Consider the following 25,840-nt stretch of genomic DNA (forward strand, 5'->3'; position numbering starts at 1 on the left):
TGCGTTTATCATTATTATTCTAAGTTAAATAGATTTAATTATCTAGAAATATATTAAATGCTATACTTTAATAAAATATACATATATCACTAGATAAATAAAAACTTATATAGATAGTTTTTTATATTATTAAAAGTCCTTTATTAACCAATATTTAAATATTTTAAAGGATATAAAATTGTTAATATATATATAAAAAGATGAAATATCTAAATCATAATTATCTTAAAAGTATAGAATATAGAATAAACAACTGTTATATATATAAAGAAAAAATAAAAGTGACTAAAAAAGAATAAATATAGTTTTAAAAAATATAAAAAAGATATTATCTATAATATATAAAGAAAGTTACTATTATAATAGCTATTAATAATGAATCAGTAGAATATATACTCATTATATAAGCTATAATTTATAAAAAGTTAATAAAAATGCTTATTAACTCTAAAATATTAATAAATTTCATTAGTGAAGAATTTATTAAAAAATATAAGATACTAATAAAGTAAATATAATGATAATAGATAATTATTATCATAGACAGAACTATCTTTAATAAAGAATATCTATAGATAGTTAAAAATATAATTCTAAAATTAGAAAAGTACATTATAAATACAATATTTAGAATCTCATCTTTAAATCACAGTCATTATAATATAATTCTTAAAATAACCTAATTATAAAGATAGAATCTAATTATTAATTAAAAAAAATAAATATTAAAGATTAATAATATAATATTATAAATAGATAAAAATAAGAAAAAATAACTTAAGATAAATATTATTAAAATTAATAAAATAAAATAGAAAATAGCATAGACTTAATTAAAGCCAAAGAAAGTATACAAAAAGAAACTTATAGAGATACTTAAGAAGCTATTAAAAAAATATTATAACTATATCAAGTTATTTATGAAAAAAGAATATCAATTACTAATATATCTATCTAAATATAAAATAATAATAGACCTAAAATTAAAATCAATATTAAAACAAATCAAATAGAGACAGAAATTGATATAGAAACTTAAAACTAAAAATAAATTTATTAATAAATTCTATTCAGCTAGATATATTTAAGAATTTAAAGCAATAAATTCAGTATTAAATCTTTTTATATTAAAGAAAGATTTAATATTATAAATAATATATAACTACTAATCAATTAATAATCAAACAATAGACAATACAAATAAAGCATTATATTAAGAATAAAAAAGAGATTTATTATAAAAAATAAAAATTATAATAATATTTAATATAAAATAGAGATATTATAATCTAAGAATATATAAAAAAAACATTTATAAGATAGTATTTTTAATAGATAAAAGATTCTATAAATGGATTATCATCTTAATAAAATTAAAGAATCTACTAGTATAGTTTATATAATATATAATATATATATTTAAAGAATACTTAAATAATTTTGTTATAATATATTTTAATAATATAATAGTATTCTTAAAAAATCTTAATAAATATAATAAATATATCTAAAAAGTTATAATAAAACTTATAGATACAGAACTCATTCTAAAAATTAAAAAATATAAATTTAACATAATATAAGTTAAATATTTAGAAATAATTTATATATCAAATAGGTTTAAAATATTAAAAAAAAAACTAGATGTTATTTTAGAATGATCAGTTTTAATAAACATTATAGATATATAATTATTCTTAAAAGTCATCAGCTATATATAAAGATTTATAGAAGGATATACTATTATTATAATCTTATTAATAGAATTAATAAAAAAGAATGAACTATTTGAATAAATAATAATATATTAATAAGTATTTAAAAAGATTAAGAAACTTATTAAATATATATCAATTTTAAAGTTACATAATTTAGACTTATAGAATGTTATTTAAATAGATATATTAAAATATATAATCAAAATAATTTTAGAGTAAACTAATAATAAAGAAATACATACTATCACATTCTACTTAAAAAAATATATTAGCACTGAATTCAACTATAATATACATAATAAAGAATTACTAATAATTATTAAAACATTTTAATAATGATAATATTATCTCTAAAGATCTAAGTATAAGATTATTGTAAAAATCAATCATAAAAATCTAAAATATTTCATAATTATCAAAGAATTATTAGAAAAATAAATATAATAATATAAAGAACTATTATAATATAAATATATAATTAAATATATATTAAAAAAACAGAATATCACTATAAATATACTAAACAGATGATCAAACTATATAATTAATATCAAAATATTAAAAATAAATATTCTAAAATAAAATTTAGAAGTATTATAATATAATCATAATACTATCTTAGTAGTAATTATTAGAATTAAGAAATCAAAATTTAGAAAATAACTAAAAAGAAAAATAGAAAATGATATATAAATTCAATAGAAACTATATAACAGAATAATAATACTGTAAAATAGACTAATAATATAAAATAATATAATTAAAATACTATAAATAATGACTATAAAAGTCATTTAATAATATCATAATCTATTTAACCAAAAACATTAAAGAATTAATAAAACAGTTAAAATAATAAATCAATTATATTACTTTCTATATTTCAAAAAAAGATTAAGAATTATATCAAATATTATAAAGATTACAATTAGAACAAATTATTAATATATAAATCTTATAGAAAAATACAAATACCTGAAGTACTAAAAAAAATATAATAAAATATTATTATTAATTTCATCTAAGAATTACTAAAATCAAAAAAATCTATCTTTAAAATAACCTATATTAATGCTATAATAATAATTGATAGATTAATTAAATATATAATCCTATAATCAGTACTAAAAAATATAATTATAAAGTAATATATAAGCCTTATATTATAAAAAGTATTTTTATAGATCAATCTATTAAAAGAGATTATCATAGACTAAGATAAGCTATTCATAGCAAATTACTAGCAAATAATTATAAAAACATATAGAATAGAGTATAAGTTATTAATAATAAATCATCAATAGATTAATAATTAATCTAAAAGAATGATTTAATTAGTTAAATAATATTTATAAAATTATATAGATTAAAAATAAAATAATTAGATATAAATATTATTAATAATATAATTTACCTTTAGGGGCCGCTGCTTCGGGAAATGGCCTCGCCGGACGCGGAAAAGCGCGCCCGCCGGCGCACGGACTCCACCGGTCGCGGTATATAATGACCGACCTCTCGCTGTTTTAACGACTCCCGTCGTGCCTCTGTCACAGACCCGTCACAACCAATCCATTCGGGATTTCGTCTCCCCCTGCGCGCTGGACTGCTAGAGATGCTTCCTACCTCCTGCCAGACGGCAGCGCTTCATCTGGAAATTTCCTTCTCTTCTCTCCTGTTATCACGCGGTCATCCTCCTGGCGGAATACGGCCACGATCGTCGTATTTTTGATCTGCCCTCGTATTAAAACACCTTGGGGTGCAGCTCACCACCAGCCGGTGTTGTCTCAGCCTAGAGGGCCTGCTGCTAGCCTAAGTTTCAGTAGTCTGGGACGCCTGAAGGCTTCATTTCGGTCATTTCCCTCTTCGGCGAGTCTCTGAGCTTGATGGTTGGTTGATGGGTTCGCTCGGAGATGACACTCCATTTGGGCGCAGATGTCCCCCTCTCCTTCCCGAGGAGAAGTGAAATGAGATGTTGTGTCGATTGGACGCTAAGGTGCAGATGCGCTGACGGAGATGTCGTGTCTACGATGGAACCCTTATCAGTGGGGAGTCCGGACTCGCTTGCTTGGAACCTCTCGTGGTCACGGTGCGGAGGATTGATATGTTGTGATTTGCCGCCATGGCTCCCGATGCCCTTGTAAGAGGCACATAAGACACGGAGTCTGTATCATCCTGCCCAATGGCAAAATTGCCTCATGCAAATGACGCGTCCAAACCGTTGCGCCTCCTGCGCCGGAAATGAGCTGAATTGGCTTGGAGATGGGCTGCGCCAATATACTTCGTCGCCGTACTGGGCAAAGATTGCTTCGGTGGCTACGAACGGGCTGACCACTCAAATTTCACTGGTCTTGACGGGTTGGTCGATGGGCACTTTCAATCGCCGAATTCGTTGGTCGACTACCATTTTGGGCTGTCCGAAGTCGTATTGCCTCAATTTCAGGACCAGGCGTTAGTTCATAAAACGTCTCGGGCATCTAACTGGGTTCACAGGCCTGTGAGCTATCCCTGAATCCGAGGCAGAACGGAAGCTTTTGGCAACGGTTGCCCCGAGTGGTGATTCGTACGTTGGGTCGTTGATCCTTTTCCGAACGACTTGATCCAGACAGCCACACACCTTGTGAGGTATTTTCAAAACTTGCCAGACTGGCACATGTGTTTTCGGGCGTAAAGGGGTGAAAGAGATTAGCTGACTGGAGAATATTAGACTTGGCATATGGCTCTAAGATGATGTATAAATAGCGGTATGACTGCTGTCTCGTTTTATCTCCGTTTCTGAATGATTTTTTTTTCATTTCTATTTACGTTGCAATATTAAGGATATACGGCGCTCATAACCCTTGGTTCTTATATTCTTTAGCGTATGTCAAACATGCAAATTGCCTTCTACGACCCTAATGGAAATGCTGGCCGATACTCAGATGGGGTCAGATTCAACCCGCGTCCTACAAATAAACCGGATGTACATGCATGCGCTGCAGCGAGGCTCACAACATCTACGATTACTGCACAATTAACGCAACAGGAGAACCTAGATGCAGGTACAACGCGCCGTGAGCCTGAGATAAACCCAAGTATGTACATTTGTAGCTAGTTATAGGATCGCGAATACGGCTGATACACGTCAAGCCAACGTGACGAAAGACTACCATGACACCTCCTCTATTCCGGATGCCGGTCAGTCAGGCGAACTTGATAGCAACTACAGCGATGATAACCTTCGTTCTTTGTTCTCCACGCTCTCCGAAAACGGGGAGAACTATCTAAACCCGGCAGCAGATCCAAACGCTTCAGAACACCATCAGGCGGACCGGGAACGTCTGGAGGACCACGATTACCTCCCTGACACTGGGATCGAAGAGGCCACAAGTCCCGGTCCAATAGGAGAGCTTCCTAGTGCTGCTGAAGACCTACACAAAGGTAAGGTTATGTTTATTTTTCAGTCACAGCAATGAGTTCGAGCTAATCTATATTTTGAGCACAGGAGTTAATATGCAAGATCTTCCTGGACCTCAGAGAAGTAATTCAGAGCAAGGCCCTGCCGATGATTCTATTGCTTCAGGGTCCTTTGCGAAGGGTCAACACCGTGATCATACCGCTATAAATAATGCTCGCGCCCGAAGCCCTTACCCCGATGCGTCAGATCCAATATTTGGAAACAGTGAAGCGATAATAAAAGATAACAAATCAAGTTGCGGTGTATCTTGTGGCTATCACGCTGATGACCAGGGTTTTGTTTCAATCGCTGACGTCCAAAGCATTACTGCCGTTTTTTTGACCCTGTTAGCGAAAAATTCCACTTCCAATGCTCACTCACGGCGCAGTACAGCGACAACGTCGCCATCGGAGATGATTTCCAATATATCAGATTCTATATGTAGACACGGGCGAAATGAGATACAGAGCCCAGCCTGTGTATCTGTGACGGGAAAGCCACTGCCTGCCGTTGGCGATGAGCATATTGATCCCCGCTTAACTGTCAATCAATACCCAACTGTGGAGCCTGTCGCACATGTCCCTTCTTCAGATGTCCGGAAATCGTGTCTCTCAAATGCACAATTGGACATCATAGAGAAAGTTGACCCCACCATGTTTCGATACCGACACGGCTTAAGTGGTCCGAATATGATGGTAGCAGACCCTTTGCCAGACAATATTGGAGCCCCGATCGGCAGTCAACAGAGTCAACAGGATTGTCTCATACATGGCCGCTTCACTTCTCAACTACTTCCAGAAGGGAGGGTATACCACATGACATGGCACTCATCAGAGACCACTACCAATCAACATTTCCAAGGAGGTTCCAGAACAACCTCCCAAGGCTTTAAAGAGCCTACAAAAAGACAGACTCGCTCTAAAGGCTCGAAATATTCTCCAGAGGAGAATGAGAAATTGATCCAACTTCGTAGCAGCGGGCAATCTTGGGAGGAAATTCAGAATAGTCATTTCTCGAATCGAACACCGGGTGCTCTTCAGATGCATTACTACCACCTTTTGACGCATGACAAAACAAGGAAGAAAAACAGTGGAAGAAAAAGAAAGCAGAAAGGCGGTCCAGCCTCAGTTACCATATCCCAAGTCTCATCGCGCCATAAGATAGGCCCTTCGACCTCCGTCGAAGTAGAGGGCTTAAAAAGGAGAGCGGGGGATTCGCGATATCCTCAACGAAAGCGCCATAGGTCTGAGCGCTACCATCCTGGCAAATAACCAGGCAGAGCGGCACCGTTTTGGTCCCAAACCTCGGACGACTGTTTGGCAGCTTGGCAGTTCTGTTGTGACATTACACAGATACCATCTAATTAGCTCAGGCGATAGGGGGCTATTCAAAGCAAACTGACTAACAGTTCAAGGAGTTTCTTCACAGCAGCAATCATAAGCAATTCTAGATAGCTCATTATTATTTGATATTTTGAGCTATTACTGTACAGTATAATGTATGCGACGTACGGACACGAATTCTCTGGCCTCTATTCTTCACTGGATAATGTCGATAACGTGATACTTTAATAATCATAATTAGAATGAATATATCTATGGCTTTCAGTCATAAACTCGATTAACTGAAGCTACTAGTGGACACAGAAGATGAGCATGCAATGTATCAATATATAGTATGTACCCATTATTTATTACTCTTTCAACGAATTTCGGTTTTTAAGTAAAAAAAAATTACTAATAAGTACCACACTTTCATTTATATTTATAGAAATCCGTAGATACTGTCAGACCTTTGTAGCGTCGTTCTGGTATAGAATAGGCCTTTTTAATTTCACAGGTTTCTCAGCATATACTAATATTGATAAGAGAGGACTTGTCTATCAACTCTTAGAAGAACCGGTATAATTAAGTCATACACCTTCTGGACACAAGAACTGGTAACTCCTGAGCGCTTGCTCTACCCCTGCATAGTCTACATATTGTTTAAAATATTCGTTACTAGCTTGCTCTAATCTCTATAAGATCTCCACAATGTTAAAAATATTTCGCTATCAGCTTGTTTTAATCTATACACAGTATTTATAATGTTTGAGAGATTTATTACTAACTTAGTTTAATCTATATAGCATATTTATAATGTTTGAAAATCTATTATATACTTTTATCTTAATCTCTGCACTATCTCTATAGTGTTTAAAATGTTCATTATTAATATTATCTTAATCTTTAAACTATCTCTACAGTATTTAAAAGATTGATTACTAGTTTTATCTTAGCCTCTATACCGTCTCCACAGTGTTTAAAATATCTATTAATGTTCAATACTAGCTTTATCGTAGCCTCTGCACTGTCCCCACAGTGTTCAAAATGTTCACTACTAGCTTTATCGTAGCCTCTATACCGTCTCCACAGTGTTCAAAATATCTATTGATGTTCAATACTAGCTTCATCTTAGCCCCTACACTGTCCCCACAGTGTTCAAAATGTTTATTGCTAGCTTTATCTTAAACCCTACACTGTCTCCACAGTGTTTATAGTCATTCTCAAAATCAGTTTGACCAGTAAATACACGTGTTAGTTATTCCAATGCCCCACTACTAAGCTCTAGGCTCATAGCTGAATGAAACTAATTGGAGGCTTTATCCTTATATATAAATGGATGCCCAATCAAAGGAAATGTAATCTACCCTGAAGCCTTGGCAGTAGGGTAAGCAAATAATCATCATCGGTTGCTCTTTCCTACTCACCTTCCTTCACCTATCTTAACGTTCGCTATAGCTACGAGAGTCATCTCACAGTGTTGAATATCTATGACTACCTCTTGTACGTGATTCGAAGTCCTTTTCGTCTAATATACATCCTTGGACGCCCTCATCTTTTTGGTATTGAATGACTACCTTGCCGTGGAAGAGAACATTGACTGACCGGTTGCCCAGGATAGGATTACGATCCTCTAAAAAAGAACTCTTCATTCTGGCGCACTTTCCATATCTTTGTTTCTCAACTCCCTGATTTGGCGAATTCCCTGTCAGGCTATTTCCCTCACTCCGCCACATCACTCCATTCAATGACTGAACCCTCGTCAGCCTTCCGACATTGTCCTCCTATCTAGGGCCATTGCGCATGCCTAAGTTCGCAATGCACGGTCTACCCAGAGTTACATCGTGTGGAAACTGATACCCCGGCTGCAGTGTTGGCGCCACCGTCTCCCTCTCCCATCACTTTGTGAAGCCTCTCGGCTGAGAATTGACATAGCGCCTCAGTTGGCGATGTTTCGGGCCAAGAGGTTATAGATTACAGCATCGTTGTGGCATCCTGCTCTGTTTACCATCATTGGATGATCAGAGACGACGGGTTGGAGCTATGGACTAATGCGATGGACTCTCCGAGCGCTAGTGATAACCAAGCAGATTGAATTAGAACAGAACAGTTAATCTATCGCGAAATTGCCGCATGCTCTGGCCTCACTATTGTAGCTCAATAGCTCAAAATTATGACGGACAGGACGGATGGATTCGCAGCATGCTCTATTAACTGACCATGGTTTGCCACTATTACAGGATGTTCCACGGGCGGTAATCTAGTCCCCACGAACGAACATGGACAGTTTAGGTTTATTTGAGTGCTAAATGCGACGGGATTAATTTTTACATTACGTTGACCAAAGACGCCGCTTGAGTCGAACACGACCTGCTTAGTTCATGTCCTTTAATCCTATTGGACTCAGATTGCTAGGACCGGATTATGATATGATTGAGCTACCGGTCCGCGCGTCGATGACGGCGTTTTGCTGGTATCATATAAACTGACTATAGCGTTCTCTACGCCTCAAATTAAGTCTCGTCGCTTACCAATGGACAGGAGCATAGCAAGCGTGGGATGGACCGTGCGATGATGTCTACGAGGGGGTTACATGGAATGTTTTGCGAAGACTGGACTAGGATCGACCTGCGAAAGTATAAGGGTGCGGTGCCCTGTATCATCCGCTTCCCAGTACTCTCCAACTTGCTATAGGCTGCTCGCGCTGCTCTGGTCGTCACATTGATGGCGCCACCCCAGCCATTGTGAGAAACCGGAGATTGCTGCCTAGGATGAGACAATGTGGAGGAATGTTTTTCCTGGCATCGTATGTATAGTAGATCTGCCTGTATCCCGAAAAGAACAACGAAATGGTTGGCATCGAGTCCCGGGGACCACTGGAAGAATGTTATTCGGCACTGCGCGTGGGCCAGCCGAGACGCAATTTTCAGATACGGTGCCATGGCTTGAGGCTGATGCATATAGGGTGTATTGTATCTGCAGTTTTCAGCCTTTCAGGGCCCGTCTGATTGGAGAAAGGATGAAGGGTGTGTATAATGGGGGCTACATCATGCAGTTGGGGGCGGATGCAGGGGTGTTGCCAATAATGTCATTCGAGGGAGAGTCGATTTTTGAGTCTTGATGAAAGTGGAGTCTCATTACGAGCATATCTAGTCCAGAGCTGCGAATAAACTATACTAATTCCAGCTCTACGTCCGGTGAGATACCGTTAAGTTTGGATCCTTCCAGTCTTATACATGGGCATAAGTGTAGATGTGGCCATTTATTAAATTTGCCCTGGCCTCTTCTAGGCACAGCACAAGATCGAGGATTCCCCCCTTTCAGCTTGCTCTCACCCGCCTTTCACCTACACGGTTTATCGTTTCATTTTGAAATCATACTGAATACCCTGATGGAAGGCAAACAACCAAAGGAATTCAAAATGGCAGGCCGACTTTCCATAACCGACTCCTCTCGACGAGGTCGTGAATCTTCTCCTAATTCGTCCAATTCGCCAGCTAAGCGCATATGTATAGACAACCGTGATTCATCGCCATCAACAACTTCTACCCAGCTACCTATCACTGTGTTTCGTGGGACCACCTTCACTTTAGAAATGTTCGATAGCCTTAGCAAGCCAGCTCGAGAGAATCAATTTCGGTATATGCAAGAAACCCTTTCGAAATACGAGTATTTGTCCAAATCATTACCTCGAGTTGATATGATGCTTTTTGAGCAAGCGGAAGATCGATTAAGCAAGGATGAACAGGAGCGAGCTGCGGACCAAATGAACGATATCCACGAAAAGTGGAAATTTGAACGTTTAGTCGGTCAACAAGAAAATAAGCAATACAGGGTGATAATTTCGTGGGATGATGACCGTCTCCATTGGATGCCCGAGGAGTCCCTATTTAGGACCTGTGGAAAATTGTGTGGATGGGAAACGCATGGCTTATACCTCCACATATCCTCACAGCTCCTCATGTTTCGTCTTACCCTCCTTTTTGGCATGCCTCCTGTTGAAAATACTGTAGGGTACAAGGTTGGCTGGGATATACGCATCCTCCACTTGGACAACCAAAGTATTTTAAGGTTTTGGGATTCTAAAGGTTCTGCAAGGACCTCTTTCTGTGGTCTCAAAGAATCTCAAAATGATGCGCTTCTATTAGTAAATTTCCTTACTAGGTGGAAATTCCCTCATACCTATGATGGAGTGATTGCAGGGAGAATGGCCTAGCATGGGCTGTATGTCACTGCTTGGCAAGATTCCGACAGAAGTCGCGCGAAGTTTCATACGGGAAATATGTTCCTTTTATTTTGTGATAAATTGATGTTTTAGCTCAGCCTTTGTAGAATCTATCTTTATTATGATCTAACTTTCTGCTGTTCTGTTTAAACATTCACTGATATCTTATCTAACTGTGGTGAAGAGTCCCCGTAGGGTCTCCGCAGCGATTGAAGTTTCTTGTATACTATGTGCACGGCAATGTGATTGTGCGGAGGCTAGCCCTTCCTTGCCATGATATGCAGCTAGTGCTATTAATAAAAGCGATTCCCTGTATCCAGCGGCTTCGCCTTCCGAAAATAACAGAAACTAGCCCGAGCACAATGTTTATTACGCATATACATAGTCAACAGTTTTAGATCATCATGTTTTACTTCAGCAGAGTCTAATCTCTATTTGGATTAGTCTCGACCGAAGCATTGATGCAAAACGTGAGTGATTAAGTATCAAAAAGCACTACTTCCTGCTATACTAACACATACTACAGAATATGCCAAGATACACGCTTTGCCTTATTTTTCTGTATTGGTGCCTATACTCAGAAGATGGAGAAGCTTTTGCAGATCAAGGTGATTTATTTTTGGAAGCCAATATCGGATCTATTTTTGAACCACTTGAGGCTATGAGCAAAAAATAGTTTATCGCTACCTGATCTTTCCCTCTAGTTCGTATCGAAAACGAAATAAATAGCGAACATAAAAAGAAAACGCTCTTGCTTAAATCTGATAATGGAGGACATAAAATACCAACCACATATAATACGTACAGTGGAAATATGAAAACCAAGTCTGTATTAACGGTACAACGTTAAAACAAGGAGAAAAGATTAACGTAGCTATCTGCGGCCACAATCTCTCTAACCACAATGTTGGAGATAACACAGTACGTAACCCTACCCCTTAAACCCTATACAATGATACAGTAAGGGCTGGACCCCCCTTGGCAGCTGTAACCAGCTGGGCATGTTTCCCTTGGGGACCAACTATTGTCGATGCATTGCTCCAGAATGGCAGCATTATTATTACACTGCCATTCGCCAGTCGGACAGGATCCGGCAGGCAACGTCTCAGAAGCCGTATTGCCCATGTTGTGTGCATAATTGTTGACATCCAAGCTCTGAACAGAAGCCGTGTAGTCAGAGTTGTCTGAATAAGTGCTGACATCGAAGCTCTGAACGATTTCGTCGACAACCTCCCAACTTAGATCGAGATGGCCGTATTTACATACACTCGAATACAGGGTATTTGCCACGCTATAACTCAAGTCCAGACCAGGTGGACCGGTAGCGCAACGTTCACATCCGTCACCAATAAAAAGGGGCAAGTTTGAGGCCACTCCATTTACTGAGACAATCACCTTCTTGCCGCAATACTTTGTTCTGTCTGTATCAAGTTCCGATACATTCATGGCCACAAGATACTGAGAGTTAATATCTTCTAGGGTCTTGCTCCAGCATGCAACATCATTTGCCGTGTTCATACTGCTCATATCTTGATTGCAGGCGTAAGGATTCTGGATGTCGTAGTAATATGTGCCAATGCCACTTCCACTATATATGATTTGAGAAGCCGACACTAGCCTCGGCGATTTGATAATCATTAACAAGAATCCTGCAATGAGTAAACATTTCATGATCATACATTCCAGCCTAAGAGTAGACACGATGAAGGCTGGAAGCCCTTTTAAAGTCAAAGGTACTAGTTTGCTGTAAGAAACATATGTAGGCTTCGATCACTTGACCGACCACAACATCTTTGGGAAGCTGACCACTTCAAATATGGGTTAGAATTGATATAGAAACTTTTCGCTTAATGCTCAAAATGTACCAGTCAGACGAAGACACCTTCATCTGCCCATCTAACTAGCAGTTGAAACTCTGCAATATACGGTTGCTGCTAGCCTATTTGAACCCCTATCAATAGTTCCTATGGCCTCTGATGGCTTTTTGATGTTTGGATATGTTTAAGTTGGCTACATAATCAAATAATACAGTAAGTTATCTGTCAGCTTTTCGGTTTTTCCAGGCTTTTAGGTAAACAAGTAACTAACAAATTACCAACTCAAACACCACCGAATTGACCAACGAAAAAAAAAAAAACGTAATACAAGGGTCCAGTCCAATTTATTATTTTAAGCTACGTAGTATCAATTAAGTTTGACAACTGAAATCTCGAGCATGTGGCCTATAATTTGAAGTCATCCAGTAACAGGATCCAGTAATCAAGAATAAGACATATAGGCTTGTCCAATAGCATTGAGCTCAGTCCCAGATAACAGATACTCATCAGCAACGAAGAAGTAGGCATAACGCTCAATAGCTGTATTATTATTGAGCCAAGGAATGACTTCATGCAAAAAAAGAATCTGATCCGCAGAAGATCCTGTATTCTGAAACTCAGTGATCCAGATACTTGGAATGCCGTTTCTTTCTGCGAGATCAATAGCAGTAGTCACGTAGTTGATAAAATCAGTCGAACCACTGTTGGCATAGTAATGAATTGCTATTCTATCCGCTTTGCACCGGCCGTTACATTCAGTAAACCATTGCTCTAACCAATTTAAACCAATCATATCCCCCTCACCGTTTGTGACGGCTGGGGTGACAAGAGTAGCCTGGCCAGAGTATGGGGTCATGTAAGTCTGGAAATCTATTGCCGCTTGTTTCGGGGTCATGTTGGCCTGCTCTGCAATGTCGGGTTCGTTGAAGCCCAGAAAGCAGCCACTTCCCGCCGAGAGAGCATCGGAGGCGGCAGAGTACCATTGGCTGTAGAATTTAGGACCCCAAAGCATCGGACAGTATTCTACTCCTCTTGGTAAATCCCCACCAGCATAAGGACTCCAATCGTACGCCCATGAGGCGCCACTAAGACGATCAACTAGTGTAACATCACTGTAAGCTGCTCCAACTTTGCTAAATTTAACATTTCGAGGAGAGTAGGCGATATCCAAGTCAATCGTCCTAGCCATTGAAGACCCGGTAATAGCAGCGGTAAACAAGTAGCAATAACGCATTTTCAATCAAGCAATAGAATGATGTTTACATGAAAACCATATTCGTTATCATCAATTGGCGCCGAAACTACATATATCCTGATAGGCGTATTCAGCTATATAATAATAAACATAGATACCCTCTGCAGAATTGAAGGTAGAGATGACATATTATGTCTGTGTTTAGAAAAAGGTGTTGGATTGTAAAGGACTGAAAGTAGTGCATTAATTATATTTAAATCCATAATTGTCTCTTTTTGAACTTTCTCGATATTCTGGCCCCACTCATTTCAACATAGTGAGTTTAATATCTCCGCCGTTAATATAGTGATGTGTATCTACGCATTGGGGCAATGAAAACAGCTCTAGCAATAAATACCTGACAAATATCCCCATTAATCCCGTTAAAATCTCGAGCAATAAAAAATACAGTAGAGCTGAGAATCATCCATCCAGGCTCTGCACATTAAACACTAACATGTTGTGCATTTGTTTATGGGGTCCAACGAAGTGGCTGAAAAAGATGGTCTATCTCACTTTATTTCGGAAGACAAAAGACCCAGATGGGTATGAGCAAAGGTCCTCAGCTCCATCACCAGAAATACAAAAACCTACCACGCACTATGCAACAGGTTATAATGCCAAGCTTGGAAATGCAGAATTGTTCCCGAGCCACACTGCTGGTTCCTTTCGGAGCCAAGAGTGCTATGTGTCTCCTGTCTAGTTGTCAGATTAATATGGGTAATTTTGCAAGTCTCCGATTGGGCGCCGAGTCGACTTCGACTGGGCGAGAATAAGGCTAATTAGGCATAAACACGTCTAATAGGGAGGGGCTGGAATTCTTCAAAACTGACGACAAGTCCCCTAGTAATTTAGGAGCAAGTTTGTCCAAGACAAGCAATTAAGAACGTTGCAATTATCTCAATTTATTCCAATAATTTTGGCGGTTTTTACCGGGTCAAATTTCCGCACTAAATCTGACAATAGGAAGTGACAACAATTTCTATCTATAATGCATTTTCCATGGTCCTTTTACAGAGACGGGGTTATACAAATGATGGTTTTATATAAATGTGAACAATATCGGCGGATTTTAAAATAATGGATTACCTAACTGACAGAAAAATTACAAGAATATCCATAGGCTTAACTAGCAAATCCAGGGGATAGGTATTTTAACAAGCCTGATACCGTAAAATATATAGATCTTGGCCATTTCCATATACAGATGATTATAGGATTGGCTTTCAAATTTCACCTCATCGTTATTGGTGTTGTGTTGAGCCAAGCCATAGTACTGTTGAGTTCTTGACGTAGAGCCCTTTTAGCCTCGAGAAAACTCAACAGTGGACTCTGTCTCAAGGCACGAATGCGGTTAGATAGTACTCGCATCGTTACTACGAATCCATTCTCGAACCTCGCCTAATTGTAATATGCACTGTTGATACAACACAAGAGCGTGTCTCCAGTGGCTACAATTTCTCTCATATTCGTCGTGAACTGCCCCCGGCTCGCCTCCGGAGTTGATACAAGATAATCTGTCCAGCATTTTTCTTTGAAAGCAACTCCATTCCCTGATGTAAACACATATACTCTCTACGTAAGTTTCGATTGGTGGAACTATGCCGTTGAGACCATTTTCCGCGAGAATAAATGATGGTCTCGTGGGGAGTTGAGGTGGGGATGGAAGGCCAAAGTTTTGGCTCTGGCCAGGCTGCTGGCTGGTGTTTGAACGTGGTGCCGTGAATGGTGTTTCGTCTGGACCCCCTTTCTCGGTATGGCTATTGCCAGCAGGTATATCAGTGGGCGTGGTCGGCAAACCATCCATTGGATCAGGGCGTCCTCCTTCGTGATATGGAGGCACAATCGTTGTCTCATTCTCCTCTTCCTCTGTCGATACAGTTGGCTGGCGATAGTTATTGATACCTGCAGTTGATGGAATTTTGCCGCCTGGAAATTTTTGTGATTCATTGGGATTACCCACAGTCGGAAAAGTCTGACTCGGCTGTGGTTGATTGTTAGTAGAGAAAGGAGACTGCGTTGACGGAAACTTGGCGTATTCCCCTTCCTTATCATTCTTACGAGAAGGTATATCAGGTGGCGTATTTGCATTCCCTCCCCTTGCGCCTTGTGTCCCGAGCTGACCGGGCAACTCGGCACTAGAAAAGAACGTCTTTTCACCACCTGTTGTTGCGTATCCACGCTTCGCTCGTTTAGGTTCCGGGACTTCTGGAGGCGGAGGTGTGAAAGAACCCGGCACCGTACCCGCTTTCGTTTTTGATAAAGGAACGTTACCAAAAAAATTACGTGGCCGGTCAGAGTGACGGGTATTTGTGTAAGACGTGGTCTTTCGTGCCCTTGGCTCGTCGTCGCCTGAAACTCCAGGGTTAAAGCCTGTTTTTTTGGTTGTCCTAGATCTTTCAAATGCTGGTGTACGTGTACCCCATCTGGTATATTCTTGACCTCCATATCGTCCCCTCCCCGGGGGCGGCGAGAAAGGGTTTTTTGTGGTATCAAACTGAGACCACCGTCGCGAAGTATATGAAGGCTTCTCGGTATTTGAAGTTGGCTGAGCGCCTCTTCTTGTGAATGAGGTAGTACTTTTCTGCGTCGTGGAAGATGTAAACCTAGTCTGAAATCTTTCAATATCATAAAGCTGTCTAAGTCTTTCGTCGGACAAAGTTTCGTTTGCCTCCTGAATTGCCTGAAATTTCGCCACAAATTCGGTCTCACGACCCCGGTTTCGATCAGGATGGTATGCCAGAGCTGACAGGATATGATTAGTATAAATAATAGTCACCTAAATCATACTCTTATACCTAGCTTCTTGTATTGCTGTCTGATTTCATCTTGGGTTGCTCCCGGCTCAACATGGAGAGTGGCATAGTAGTCTTTACTCGCATCCGGTTTGCCCATCTTGACGAGGAGCTTAACAACTTCAGCCGAGCCTGCTTCTAGGATATAAGAATGTCTAAAGAGTCATCACATGTGGCCTAAATCCTATATGGCCGGATGACGACGTTGTAGCTTAGCGCTATGTCCGTATTAATACTGTTGCCCGGTGGTAATAGGAGAGGATAGTTATAGAAATCTTCTGATATGGCAGAGCTGTTTTATGCTAGACTAGATACTGAATCTCCTGAACAAAAATAAGTCATTAGTTTTCACAGTTCGGAGATGAAAATCTCGGCACTCTTTTAATCATCAGCTCTAGAAAAGTCCCCACAGACCAACGCTACTCTCCATTTACTGCCCGTAAATACTCGTGGATGAAGGAGTGTGGATTACTCAAACTGGGAAGCGATTGAATCTCCCCAGAAGCTTTCTGGCATCCTTTCAATGCAGCCTTCGCCTTTTCGGACCAATCTTTGTATCTGTCATCTGAAAAAGCTTTCTGTGTCATGAAAAGTTTGACTATCGCTTCGAAGACTTGGCAGTAGCTTTTGATTGGTCGAGGATCATTTAAAATTTTCAGAGCTAGCGTTTCAATGGATTTACCTCGAATGTTCTTCGAACTATTTCAGTGGTTAGCACTTCCCTCGTTGAAATACACACTGCACTAACATTTCAGTATCCATCTGGTCACCACTGATGACTAGTATTCCTGGATCGATCCAGTTTGCTAATTGACACCACTTCTTACCAATGTTTTTCTCGTTATGAAACCTCCGACGACGTGCTTCACGATTGCTATCCTTCACCTGATCCCAGTCCCCGTAAAATTTCTTCATAATTGCATCTACAGCGGCTCTACGTCGGTCAATACCTTGACTAGGGCTCTTTTCTCGTATCGCTTTGCATTCCTCCTCAAACCAATATACGAGGCGAACCCGAGCGAAGCGACGACTTATTTTCTTAGAATTCCAGGGATTGTCGATGCCAGCACGGAACATCTCATCACGGCAATTCGTGACCGGGTCCAAAAAACTCTGCAGACTGGGTTGTACGAGCCACAGTCCTTGTTTGGCCCAAATTGCAAGATCATACTGAATAAACTCGTCTAGATTTTCTTGGACACAATTATTCACCGCCTTAGAAAGTGCCAGGTCAGTCACTGATTGGTCAGTCTCCGATACGTCAGTAACTGATAGGCCAGTCACTGATGTCGCAATGGTGGTTTGGCGCGTGTAGTCCGACGTATGCCCTTGTACGTAATTTGTCTCTTCTGCGGGTTCACTTATAGTGGTTGTCATGGAAAAGGTTTCGGGTGCGTCATGAATGGCTGGAACGAATAAGTCTCTATCAACACTTGTTGGGGAAGAATTGATCCTTCTTGATAGCATGTTAGTCGTTGTCGCAAGAATTGGTGGAGTATCAAAGCGCGGTTCGGCCCCTTGGGTTAAGTATATAGGATTAATATATTGTTGATCAATATATTGTTGAGACCTTATAACTGATTTCCAACACATTAGCACGCAGTGAACAAGAGATTAATTGTGTTATCGTACCTTCTGCCGTAAAAAGGCTTTGCCTACTACTCTCTAATTTTTCAGCTACTTCAGATTTGCGTTCTGGCTTGAGCCGCGTGAAATATTGCAACCAATCCATCAGTTTTTGGACATATTCTTCATCCACATCCTCAACTTGCCCATCGCTGTCTATCTGTTTAACAGGACATTAGCATTGATTCTTTCGCTGACCAAATGAGCATCAAATCACCGCAATTGTGATCTTGAGTGAAGCCATAATTCCCTTTCATAGCATAGACGAGATCCTTATAATAAGCGAGGAGCTCAAGACCCAACACAGTCGACATCGACACAATTCATTCTTGTATCTATAAGTATTTATGAATGAATATGTAGTAACTGACTATATTGCAGGCTTAATAAACTTATATCCAGCTCAAACCCCCTCTATAAAAACTATATCTTTACAGAAAGCTGCATTCTAGTAGGGGAAAATTGAGGGTGTGAAGTGTTCCTAGACCATTTGATATCCTACAAAGCATTGTCAACTTTCCATATCAAGTTTAAAACATTTTTTTGTCATCATATAGGATTGTTATGTCAAGCGATAACTCCTTTATAGCATGATTGACAATTCCGTAGATTCTTCAATACAGGAGACTTCTTCCTTATCTTTTCTTTTATCATATCGCCCTACGAAAACTTAAAAAATATAAATGTCCATACGCGACAAAATCATTCAATCTGGTAGCTTGGGTGTTGCCTGACTACTTATACGGTGGTCATCTAACTGCTGCGGTTTGTCACTAAATAAATATTTCAACTGTATATATGAGTTTCATTGGAATAATTCCTTTATAACCGGGCCCTCATATGATCAGGCTAATAACGGACAACTTAACGTGTTGGTCATAGAAAGCGGAGAGATCAGGATAGGTATGTCTAATAATATTCATTATTTAACATATGTTTTGAACAGAGTGTGGGTTCATCACTATGTTTTAGCCATCTGTCTAATATAGTTATTATTACAGAGACATTCGAATCCTCCCTCATATTTCACACACACTTTCTCTTTTTTTATTTTGCTCCACTGTGGGGACATTCATAATCACACTAGGCTATATCCAGGAACACTTGTATTTTACTATTTCGATCTGGTTCTTACGTAGCTCTTACGCATTGGTACTTACTCGGCCCGAAATTATACTGAGGTACGTACCATCGTTGCTGGTTGACTTGTAGACAACACGCACTGTACGTGAGTTAGTGTACAGATTCTAGTATATTGACTGCGATGAGGTGTAGGACCGAGTAAACGTGGTTTCCCCTAATTGGTCAAGTCCCTGCCTAGTCGAAGCCTCCAAACGCGCTCATCTTATCTAACTAGTTAACAATAGGCTAGGTTAGTGTTACCTACATTTTTAATCCTCACTTGGCCTTTGGCGGGGTCGTCACAAGGGATGATCCCTGAATCCACGATTATTTTTCTTCAGCAACTTTTTTAGATATGAATATATTAATACTCTTAGAAAAATCTACATCAATTGACCTCGCAAAGGTCTATTCTCACATCAACGACCATGAAGCCTATTACTTGTGTCGCTTGTCAGTCTACTTCCTGCCGCTCCGTTCCTGACGGCCCCTCCTCACCAGTTCGTTGCTTCTTCTTCTCTAACGAAGTTGCCTGTCGCGCGGACAGGGCTGTCGGGGTCAAAAAACATATTCACAGCTCGTTTAATCCTAGCCCTGTGGTTGAATGGCATCCTTGGATGTGGCCTTCACAACCGGCAGGGCGGGTGACCTCCTTGAGTGTTCTTGACCTCCCCAACGAAATCATCTTTCAAATCGCCGAGGACCTTTCTGAAGTCGATAAATTTGCGATTCGCTTCGTTTGTAGCCGACTCTATTCACTTTTCACTCAAATTAAACCCCCTTACATGCTCAGTGATGACATGCAGAAGTTACTCTGGGAAACGTCGCTTCGTGACAGCTTTCGACGGGGTTGCGATTTAGAGGTCAGAAGGTTATTAGATAGACACAGGGCAATGTGCAGCATCTGTAAGGTATCCCATTCAAGATACGCTTTCACGAATGTTCAACTCTCTCAGCCACCAGTGTCGCGATCCTGTCGTTATACAACTGAGATTTTACAACTTTGCAGTCATAAAAGTATGACAATACTCGAACTTCTCGATCATTTCCGGATGAAGGCGAAGTCTCTACGGCAAGAGCCGATTTATACTATGCGCAATGCTTTGTCGTGCTCGAAGATTTCGCACCAATCACATGCGCTAAACAAGGCGCCACAAATTGGCATTAAAAACGGAACTGTCTGTATCTATTGGGCTTGTGCATTCCAATTCGATCCACGCCTCGCTTCGTTGAAAAGCACTTTGATGGATTTTGAAGCTGGATTCTGTCCTCATCTGACTCTTGAAGATATTTGCCGAAGAATTCTTCAAAAGCCTAGGCAGAAGAGGTTCAGAACACGAGGATTATCTTTTAGGTGCAGATCTGTTGGTTGCTCCTCTGAAATTACGCTCGAAGCCACAGGCGGCTCGCACATGATTTTATCTGCCTTTCGATACTTTGACGCTCGTAGTCCAGAAAGGCCGGGAAACTTAGCCCAGCTCACCAGTGCCATACCTAAATGCTATGAGCTTGACGTAGAGGACTCCGCCGCACTCCAACTGGGAGAGCTGTGAAATAGTAATTAGTCTAGTTCAATTATAGTAGATCATGTATTTTACTCATTACTAGTGTATGGTTAAGACATGCTCGTTATAGTTTATCACCCTTCGCGGCCCGGAGATGGAGCCTAGGAACCGCGTCCTCCGGCGTTTTCCTAACCACCACGAGTATTTCATTAGAGCGCAATTCTGCGACGAAGATGGACAGGATGTCTACTTCAACTCCCGTGTGGATAATGAAAAGATCATTCATCGGTTCAAGTCGATTTTCAACCAGGGTATTGAGATCGCCGGGCGGACCTACGGTTTCCTTGGCTTCTCGCATTCGTCACTGCGATCGCATTCGGCTTGGGTGAGTTAAGCTCGTCTTTGGTTTCTTGATATCTACGAATACTAAACGGCTAGCGAAGTTCTCCGCCCCGTTCGTCGACGACAACGGCACTTTCCAAACGTATTTTTCCATCATCAAGGCGCTAGGGGACTTCTCCCACATCACGTCGCCGGCCAGGTGTGCCGCGAGAATCGGCCAGGCCTTCTCGGAGACGCCTTTTGCGTTGCCACTTGAAGACAACGATGTACGTGTTACGGAAATTCCGGATGTCAAATCTCTGGATGGCTCTCGCGTATTCAGCGATGGCGTCGGGACCATTTCTCGGTCAGTTATGGAAGCCCTGTGGGTCAACCTCCCGTCCGAGAAAGGAAGGCCAACCTGTTTTCAAATCCGTCTTGGAGGTGCAAAAGGCATGCTCGCACTGGATCCTTGCTTGACCGGGTCTGTCATCTGTGTGCGTCCTTCAATGGTCAAGTTTCCCAGCAATGCAATGCAGGACCTCGAAATCTGTGACGTGGCATCCAGGCCTATTCCACTCGTGCTCAATCGACAGGTGATTAAAATCATGGAAGATATGGGTGTGCCGGTTGACTGGTTTTTCAAGCTACAGAAACGCTGCCTATCGGATCTACACGCAGCGACAGCCACAACCGCGGCGGCAGCCAAGTTCATTAAACGACATGACATCGCTCCGGCGCTCCGACTGCACAGGCTACTTCAGCGCTGTGACTTCCTACACATGGACTACCGTGAAGAGCCTTTCATCACTTCCGTCGTAGGCGCTGTGGCCCTCAGCGAGTTGCGTCTGCTGAAACACAAAGCCCGCATTCCCGTCAGCAAGGGCACAACCTTGTATGGCATTATGGACGAAACAAATTTCCTCCAGTCAGGGCAGGTGTACATCACATATGATACACTGGGCGATCGTTTCGAGTTCCCCCCTCCGCCAGGACTAGTACTAGTTACACGATCTCCAGCGCTATGTAACGGCGATATCCAAATTGCCTACAACAACCCACCTCCCGCGTCTCATCCGCTGCGCCAGCTTCGGAATTGCATCGTGTTCAGCCAGCTCGGCCAACGCGACTTACCCAGTCAGCTCAGCGGGGGGGATCTTGACGGTGATCTGTACAATATCATTTGGGATACGGAAGCAATCCCGCAGACCACTTTCAGTCCAGCCGACTACCCGAATGTCCAGCCCATGGATATAGGAAGGCCAGTGGGCAAGGATGACATGGCCGACTTCTTCGTAGATTTCATGAAGACGGACTGTCTGGGCGTTATCGCAACGCGCCACATGATTATCGCCGATCAAGAGAAGTTGGGAACATCACATCCAAACTGCAAGAAGCTGGCGCAGCTGCATTCCGCCGCCGTAGATTTCTCCAAGACGGGAAACCCAGTTAACATAAAAGATCTGCCCTGGGCAAATCCACACAGGCCTGACTTGTAAGTAAAGTTATTCCACTCAAATTCCCCTGCTAAAATTTAGTACTGAGCAGTCTAGCACCCGGACCGCAGACCAAGTTGCGTGACAGAGCTGAAATCGACCTGGAAAAGTACATAATTCAGCCCAAGGAAGACGAAATTATGCGGCCTGTATATAAATACTACAAATCGAATAAATTACTTGGAAAGCTGTACCGCGCCATCGACGAGCAAAAGATCTGGAAGCAGAATATCCGTCCTATGCGTATCGTCGCAACAACCTCATTTTGGAGTCGGTTCATCCAAGGTGTGATCACAAAGTGTAACAGACGCGGGCCTATTCGCTGGCTAGACCACTGCGACACTGCTCGGCGCCTTCGAGTTGTGTACGTTCACTCCTCACACGCTTAACGCCGACATTCCACTAACCACTTTTGACTTCGCTCAGGTACGAAGAGGCTGTTTTCTCAGCCATGAGCAACTTCTCCGAACATCCAGTAAAGCCAATTAGCGAACTGGAAGTCTTTATTGGCTGCATTCTGAATAATACAGGTGTCCAGACGCGCCGCCAGCGCGAGAGATCCATCAGACTCAAAGACGAGTTTGATCGCATTACTGCCTTGATTATGGCTCAATTGAGGCCCCATGGCAATACCGTTGTTCCCCTGACGGGTTACGAATCTGAAATGGACGCTTTAGAGTTATGCTTAGCTTGTGTACATATAGGTGGCGAAAGAAGCTCTTTTGCCAGCGAACGGTACCGCCGTGACGGATCGGGTGAGCTGGGGAGCTTTCGGATTGTCGCAGCGTGCGCGCTACTGGCCGAGGCAGATATGTTCGAACAGGGCAAATAGGGGAGTGATCTGTGATGAGGGTCAGGCATCAGTTTATATGATAGAAATCTCGGTACTAGATACTAGCATTCAAGTTTTTTTTATTTCAAAACACGCATTCCGAAATGGAAAGCGTTTAATGGAATACCCAAGCACCCAACTTCAAAGGCCTGGACAAAATCTTAGCTATCCTTTATCTTCGTTCTATGTCCGGCAGGTGGTAGACACGTGTCGGGGTCCAGGCTTCTCGTGTTCCAGTGACATGGTAGATCAACACGCCAAAAAATGGGAAGCAGGCATCTTGGCTATTCGTTGTTGACGTTGTAGGAAGCGTGTCAGAGTTTTACGACGCGTCAGGATTGCATCCAGCCACACTGGGTCACCACCCCCATCTCCATCGGGCAGATCTTAGTTTCTTCAAGCAGTACCGAACAACCTGCTTGAATACTCGTCCCCAGCACCACATAGAGGTGTCTGCCCGTCGCTGGGGAGGGGAGGGGGGGTCATATATATCAGTGTCCCAATCAAACAAATCTCCATGTTATAGAGGCTTGTACTAGCTAGGGCTCTTGGCTGACTGCTGTATGATGTGGCACAGGACAAACCTGCACTGGAGGGTATCGCACCTAGAAGCTGTCACTCACCTTTCATGGTGCTGAAGGGGATCAATATTGTTATATTAGACAGTACAGCAATATTACGTGGAAGTTCTAACACATATATCAAATGTCTATTGACCATGCAGTCATGTTATAAAATAGTTCTGATCAAATGCAATATATATCTATTAAGCCATTGACCACAATTTTGCATTCAAGAGCATCGTGAATCGCACACGTGTACCGTACTGCATTCGTCTAATCTTTTGACTCCCCTGCTGAACGAACCAACTGCAACAAAGTCTGACTCAGATCCTCAAGTGCTTCCAAATCAGGTTTATCGGCTTCATTATCGGCTCGTGCATCCGGGGTCTTTTTGCGAAGGGCTCTCCTGGACCGGGAACGTAAATCTCCGATAAGAGACATATCGGAAACAACAGTCATCATAGTTGTGTACACTGAGTACAAACTTTCCCGAGATACATGTCGTTGATAGTCGGCAGAATTGGCTTGATCACTCAAAAATTCGTTTTCCAAATTGGCCAACTTCTCATTAATTCTCATATCTGTCTTACTGACCTCTTCATTGATTCTCCTTATCTTTTTGTTTTCTTCGAGCATACGGGTGTTAAGACTAATACGACAATGTTCCAGTTTTGTGTGAAACATTTTTAGATCGAAGTAAGTAAATTGCGTTTCTTGGCCGTCTTCTGTAGGCTCTGAAGAAGCCCTCAAGATCCGGAGGGCTTCATAGACACCTTGTAGAGCTTGAAGTCTATATGACTAGATACAAGGACATGATGTCAGTACTCACTCTTCAAAGGATATGGATCTATCATCTCACCTTGACCGGAGTATTGTCAAACACAGCCCTATGATCGCTTGTGGCTTCGACTTCTGCTGAGGTTTGCTGTATGTCATCTAGCATAGTAGCTTGCTGTGAAGCACCTAGGCTAGTTGTGTAGGCGGATTGTAGTGGGGAGCCATCAGCAACCTCCATTTTAATTTCAAAAGTTCGGTGTTCTGAGAGGCTGTTGAGAGAAATATGGTTATAAGTGCTTCAAAACTTATAAACTGTATGTGAATGCCTATGTAAATAATTGATCTTATGTCCCTGGACAACGAGATCATATATACTCAGACATGTGTTATCCCGTGTGCTACCAACATTCACCATACAATCACTTGTGCTGCCGAGAATATTAGGGTGATAGGTGATGTTTGGTGGCGTCATATAGTACATCAATCGGTGTTTTCTGCAAACTTATGTTTAATTACCAGGAGCACCTAAAGTGTTCATCCAATATGATGTTACGCGACATCAACTCGAAATCGGCTTAACCAACAAACATATGATGTCCTTGAGTAACTAACACGTGTGTTTACAGGTCAAACCGATTTTGAGAATGACTGTAACTATTATTAGCCTAGTGTGAGGCAGTATTGTCCTAACAGTGGTTCATAATTGAATAAAGAGAGTGTAAATAGGTGAAGCAGCTAAGTTCAATAGATGGTCGTAAATTATAACGCTAACCGCTTAACCATATGTGTGCTAGGCTGTTCCAAACTAGGGTCCAGGAAAGACCGCGGCAGTACAGAGGTAGGCAGGGCATTAATGCAAGGCACTGTACCTGACTGTATCGTAATTGTTCGAGATTTAGGGAGTCGTCTAGCGAATCAGGAGCTAGGAAATCTAGGTCTAGATATACAATTGTTATAGTGCTCCAAAGACAAGGGGCTTTATTGTATATGCAGAATAGCGAAATAGCAATATAAAGACAATCAGCGTGCATCATATGCATATATTTGCTCAGAT

At 40.9% G+C, this 25,840-nt stretch overlaps 9 protein-coding genes across 9 annotated transcripts; 4 read left to right on the forward strand and 5 right to left on the reverse strand.

Moving 5' to 3' along the window:
* Nucleotides 1-4,587: 4,587 nt before the first annotated feature.
* Nucleotides 4,588-6,422, forward strand: BGW36DRAFT_362833 (uncharacterized protein; the record flags this gene model as incomplete). The annotated part of the gene is made up of 3 exons (XM_046214400.1): nucleotides 4,588-4,789; nucleotides 4,845-5,135; nucleotides 5,200-6,422. 3 exons carry the CDS (start codon nucleotides 4,588-4,590, stop codon nucleotides 6,420-6,422), a joined length of 1,716 nt encoding a protein of 571 aa, XP_046067793.1.
* A 3,472-nt stretch (nucleotides 6,423-9,894) lies between these two features.
* BGW36DRAFT_431049 (uncharacterized protein) lies at nucleotides 9,895-11,374 on the forward strand (the record flags this gene model as incomplete). Its single annotated transcript, XM_046220922.1, has 3 exons — nucleotides 9,895-10,534; nucleotides 11,143-11,168; nucleotides 11,225-11,374. 3 exons carry the CDS (start codon nucleotides 9,895-9,897, stop codon nucleotides 11,372-11,374), a joined length of 816 nt encoding a protein of 271 aa, XP_046067794.1.
* Nucleotides 11,375-11,643: 269 nt separating this feature from the next.
* Nucleotides 11,644-12,336, reverse strand: BGW36DRAFT_304276 (uncharacterized protein; the record flags this gene model as incomplete). The annotated part of the gene is made up of 1 exon (XM_046211952.1): nucleotides 11,644-12,336. One exon carries the CDS (start codon nucleotides 12,334-12,336, stop codon nucleotides 11,644-11,646), a length of 693 nt encoding a protein of 230 aa, XP_046067795.1.
* Nucleotides 12,337-12,957: 621 nt separating this feature from the next.
* Nucleotides 12,958-13,704, reverse strand: BGW36DRAFT_304412 (uncharacterized protein; the record flags this gene model as incomplete). Its single annotated transcript, XM_046211967.1, has 1 exon — nucleotides 12,958-13,704. The coding sequence occupies one exon, from the start codon at nucleotides 13,702-13,704 to the stop codon at nucleotides 12,958-12,960; it is 747 nt and encodes a 248-aa protein (XP_046067796.1).
* A 1,399-nt stretch (nucleotides 13,705-15,103) lies between these two features.
* On the reverse strand, nucleotides 15,104-16,644 carry BGW36DRAFT_362837 (uncharacterized protein; the record flags this gene model as incomplete). Its single annotated transcript, XM_046214401.1, has 2 exons — nucleotides 15,104-16,494; nucleotides 16,548-16,644. The coding sequence occupies 2 exons, from the start codon at nucleotides 16,642-16,644 to the stop codon at nucleotides 15,104-15,106; spliced, it is 1,488 nt and encodes a 495-aa protein (XP_046067797.1).
* A 319-nt stretch (nucleotides 16,645-16,963) lies between these two features.
* Nucleotides 16,964-18,414, reverse strand: BGW36DRAFT_362838 (uncharacterized protein; the record flags this gene model as incomplete). Its single annotated transcript, XM_046214402.1, has 4 exons — nucleotides 16,964-17,243; nucleotides 17,284-18,121; nucleotides 18,177-18,330; nucleotides 18,388-18,414. 4 exons carry the CDS (start codon nucleotides 18,412-18,414, stop codon nucleotides 16,964-16,966), a joined length of 1,299 nt encoding a protein of 432 aa, XP_046067798.1.
* A 1,155-nt stretch (nucleotides 18,415-19,569) lies between these two features.
* BGW36DRAFT_386339 (uncharacterized protein) lies at nucleotides 19,570-21,165 on the forward strand. The gene has a single exon (XM_046217006.1). The coding sequence runs from the start codon at nucleotides 19,721-19,723 to the stop codon at nucleotides 20,843-20,845; it is 1,125 nt and encodes a 374-aa protein (XP_046067799.1). The 5' UTR covers nucleotides 19,570-19,720; the 3' UTR covers nucleotides 20,846-21,165.
* On the forward strand, nucleotides 20,931-23,825 carry BGW36DRAFT_437289 (RNA dependent RNA polymerase-domain-containing protein). The gene is made up of 4 exons (XM_046221462.1): nucleotides 20,931-21,182; nucleotides 21,241-22,613; nucleotides 22,667-22,978; nucleotides 23,041-23,825. Exons 1-4 carry the CDS (start codon nucleotides 20,952-20,954, stop codon nucleotides 23,444-23,446), a joined length of 2,322 nt encoding a protein of 773 aa, XP_046067800.1. The 5' UTR covers nucleotides 20,931-20,951; the 3' UTR covers nucleotides 23,447-23,825.
* Nucleotides 23,826-24,282: 457 nt separating this feature from the next.
* On the reverse strand, nucleotides 24,283-25,024 carry BGW36DRAFT_362840 (uncharacterized protein; the record flags this gene model as incomplete). The annotated part of the gene is made up of 2 exons (XM_046214403.1): nucleotides 24,283-24,807; nucleotides 24,869-25,024. 2 exons carry the CDS (start codon nucleotides 25,022-25,024, stop codon nucleotides 24,283-24,285), a joined length of 681 nt encoding a protein of 226 aa, XP_046067801.1.
* Between the last annotated feature and the right edge of the window lie 816 nt (nucleotides 25,025-25,840).

Source organism: Talaromyces proteolyticus (assembly GCF_021365285.1).
Source record: "Talaromyces proteolyticus strain PMI_201 chromosome Unknown BGW36scaffold_11, whole genome shotgun sequence".
NCBI classification, from domain to species: Eukaryota; Fungi; Ascomycota; class Eurotiomycetes; order Eurotiales; family Trichocomaceae; genus Talaromyces; species Talaromyces proteolyticus.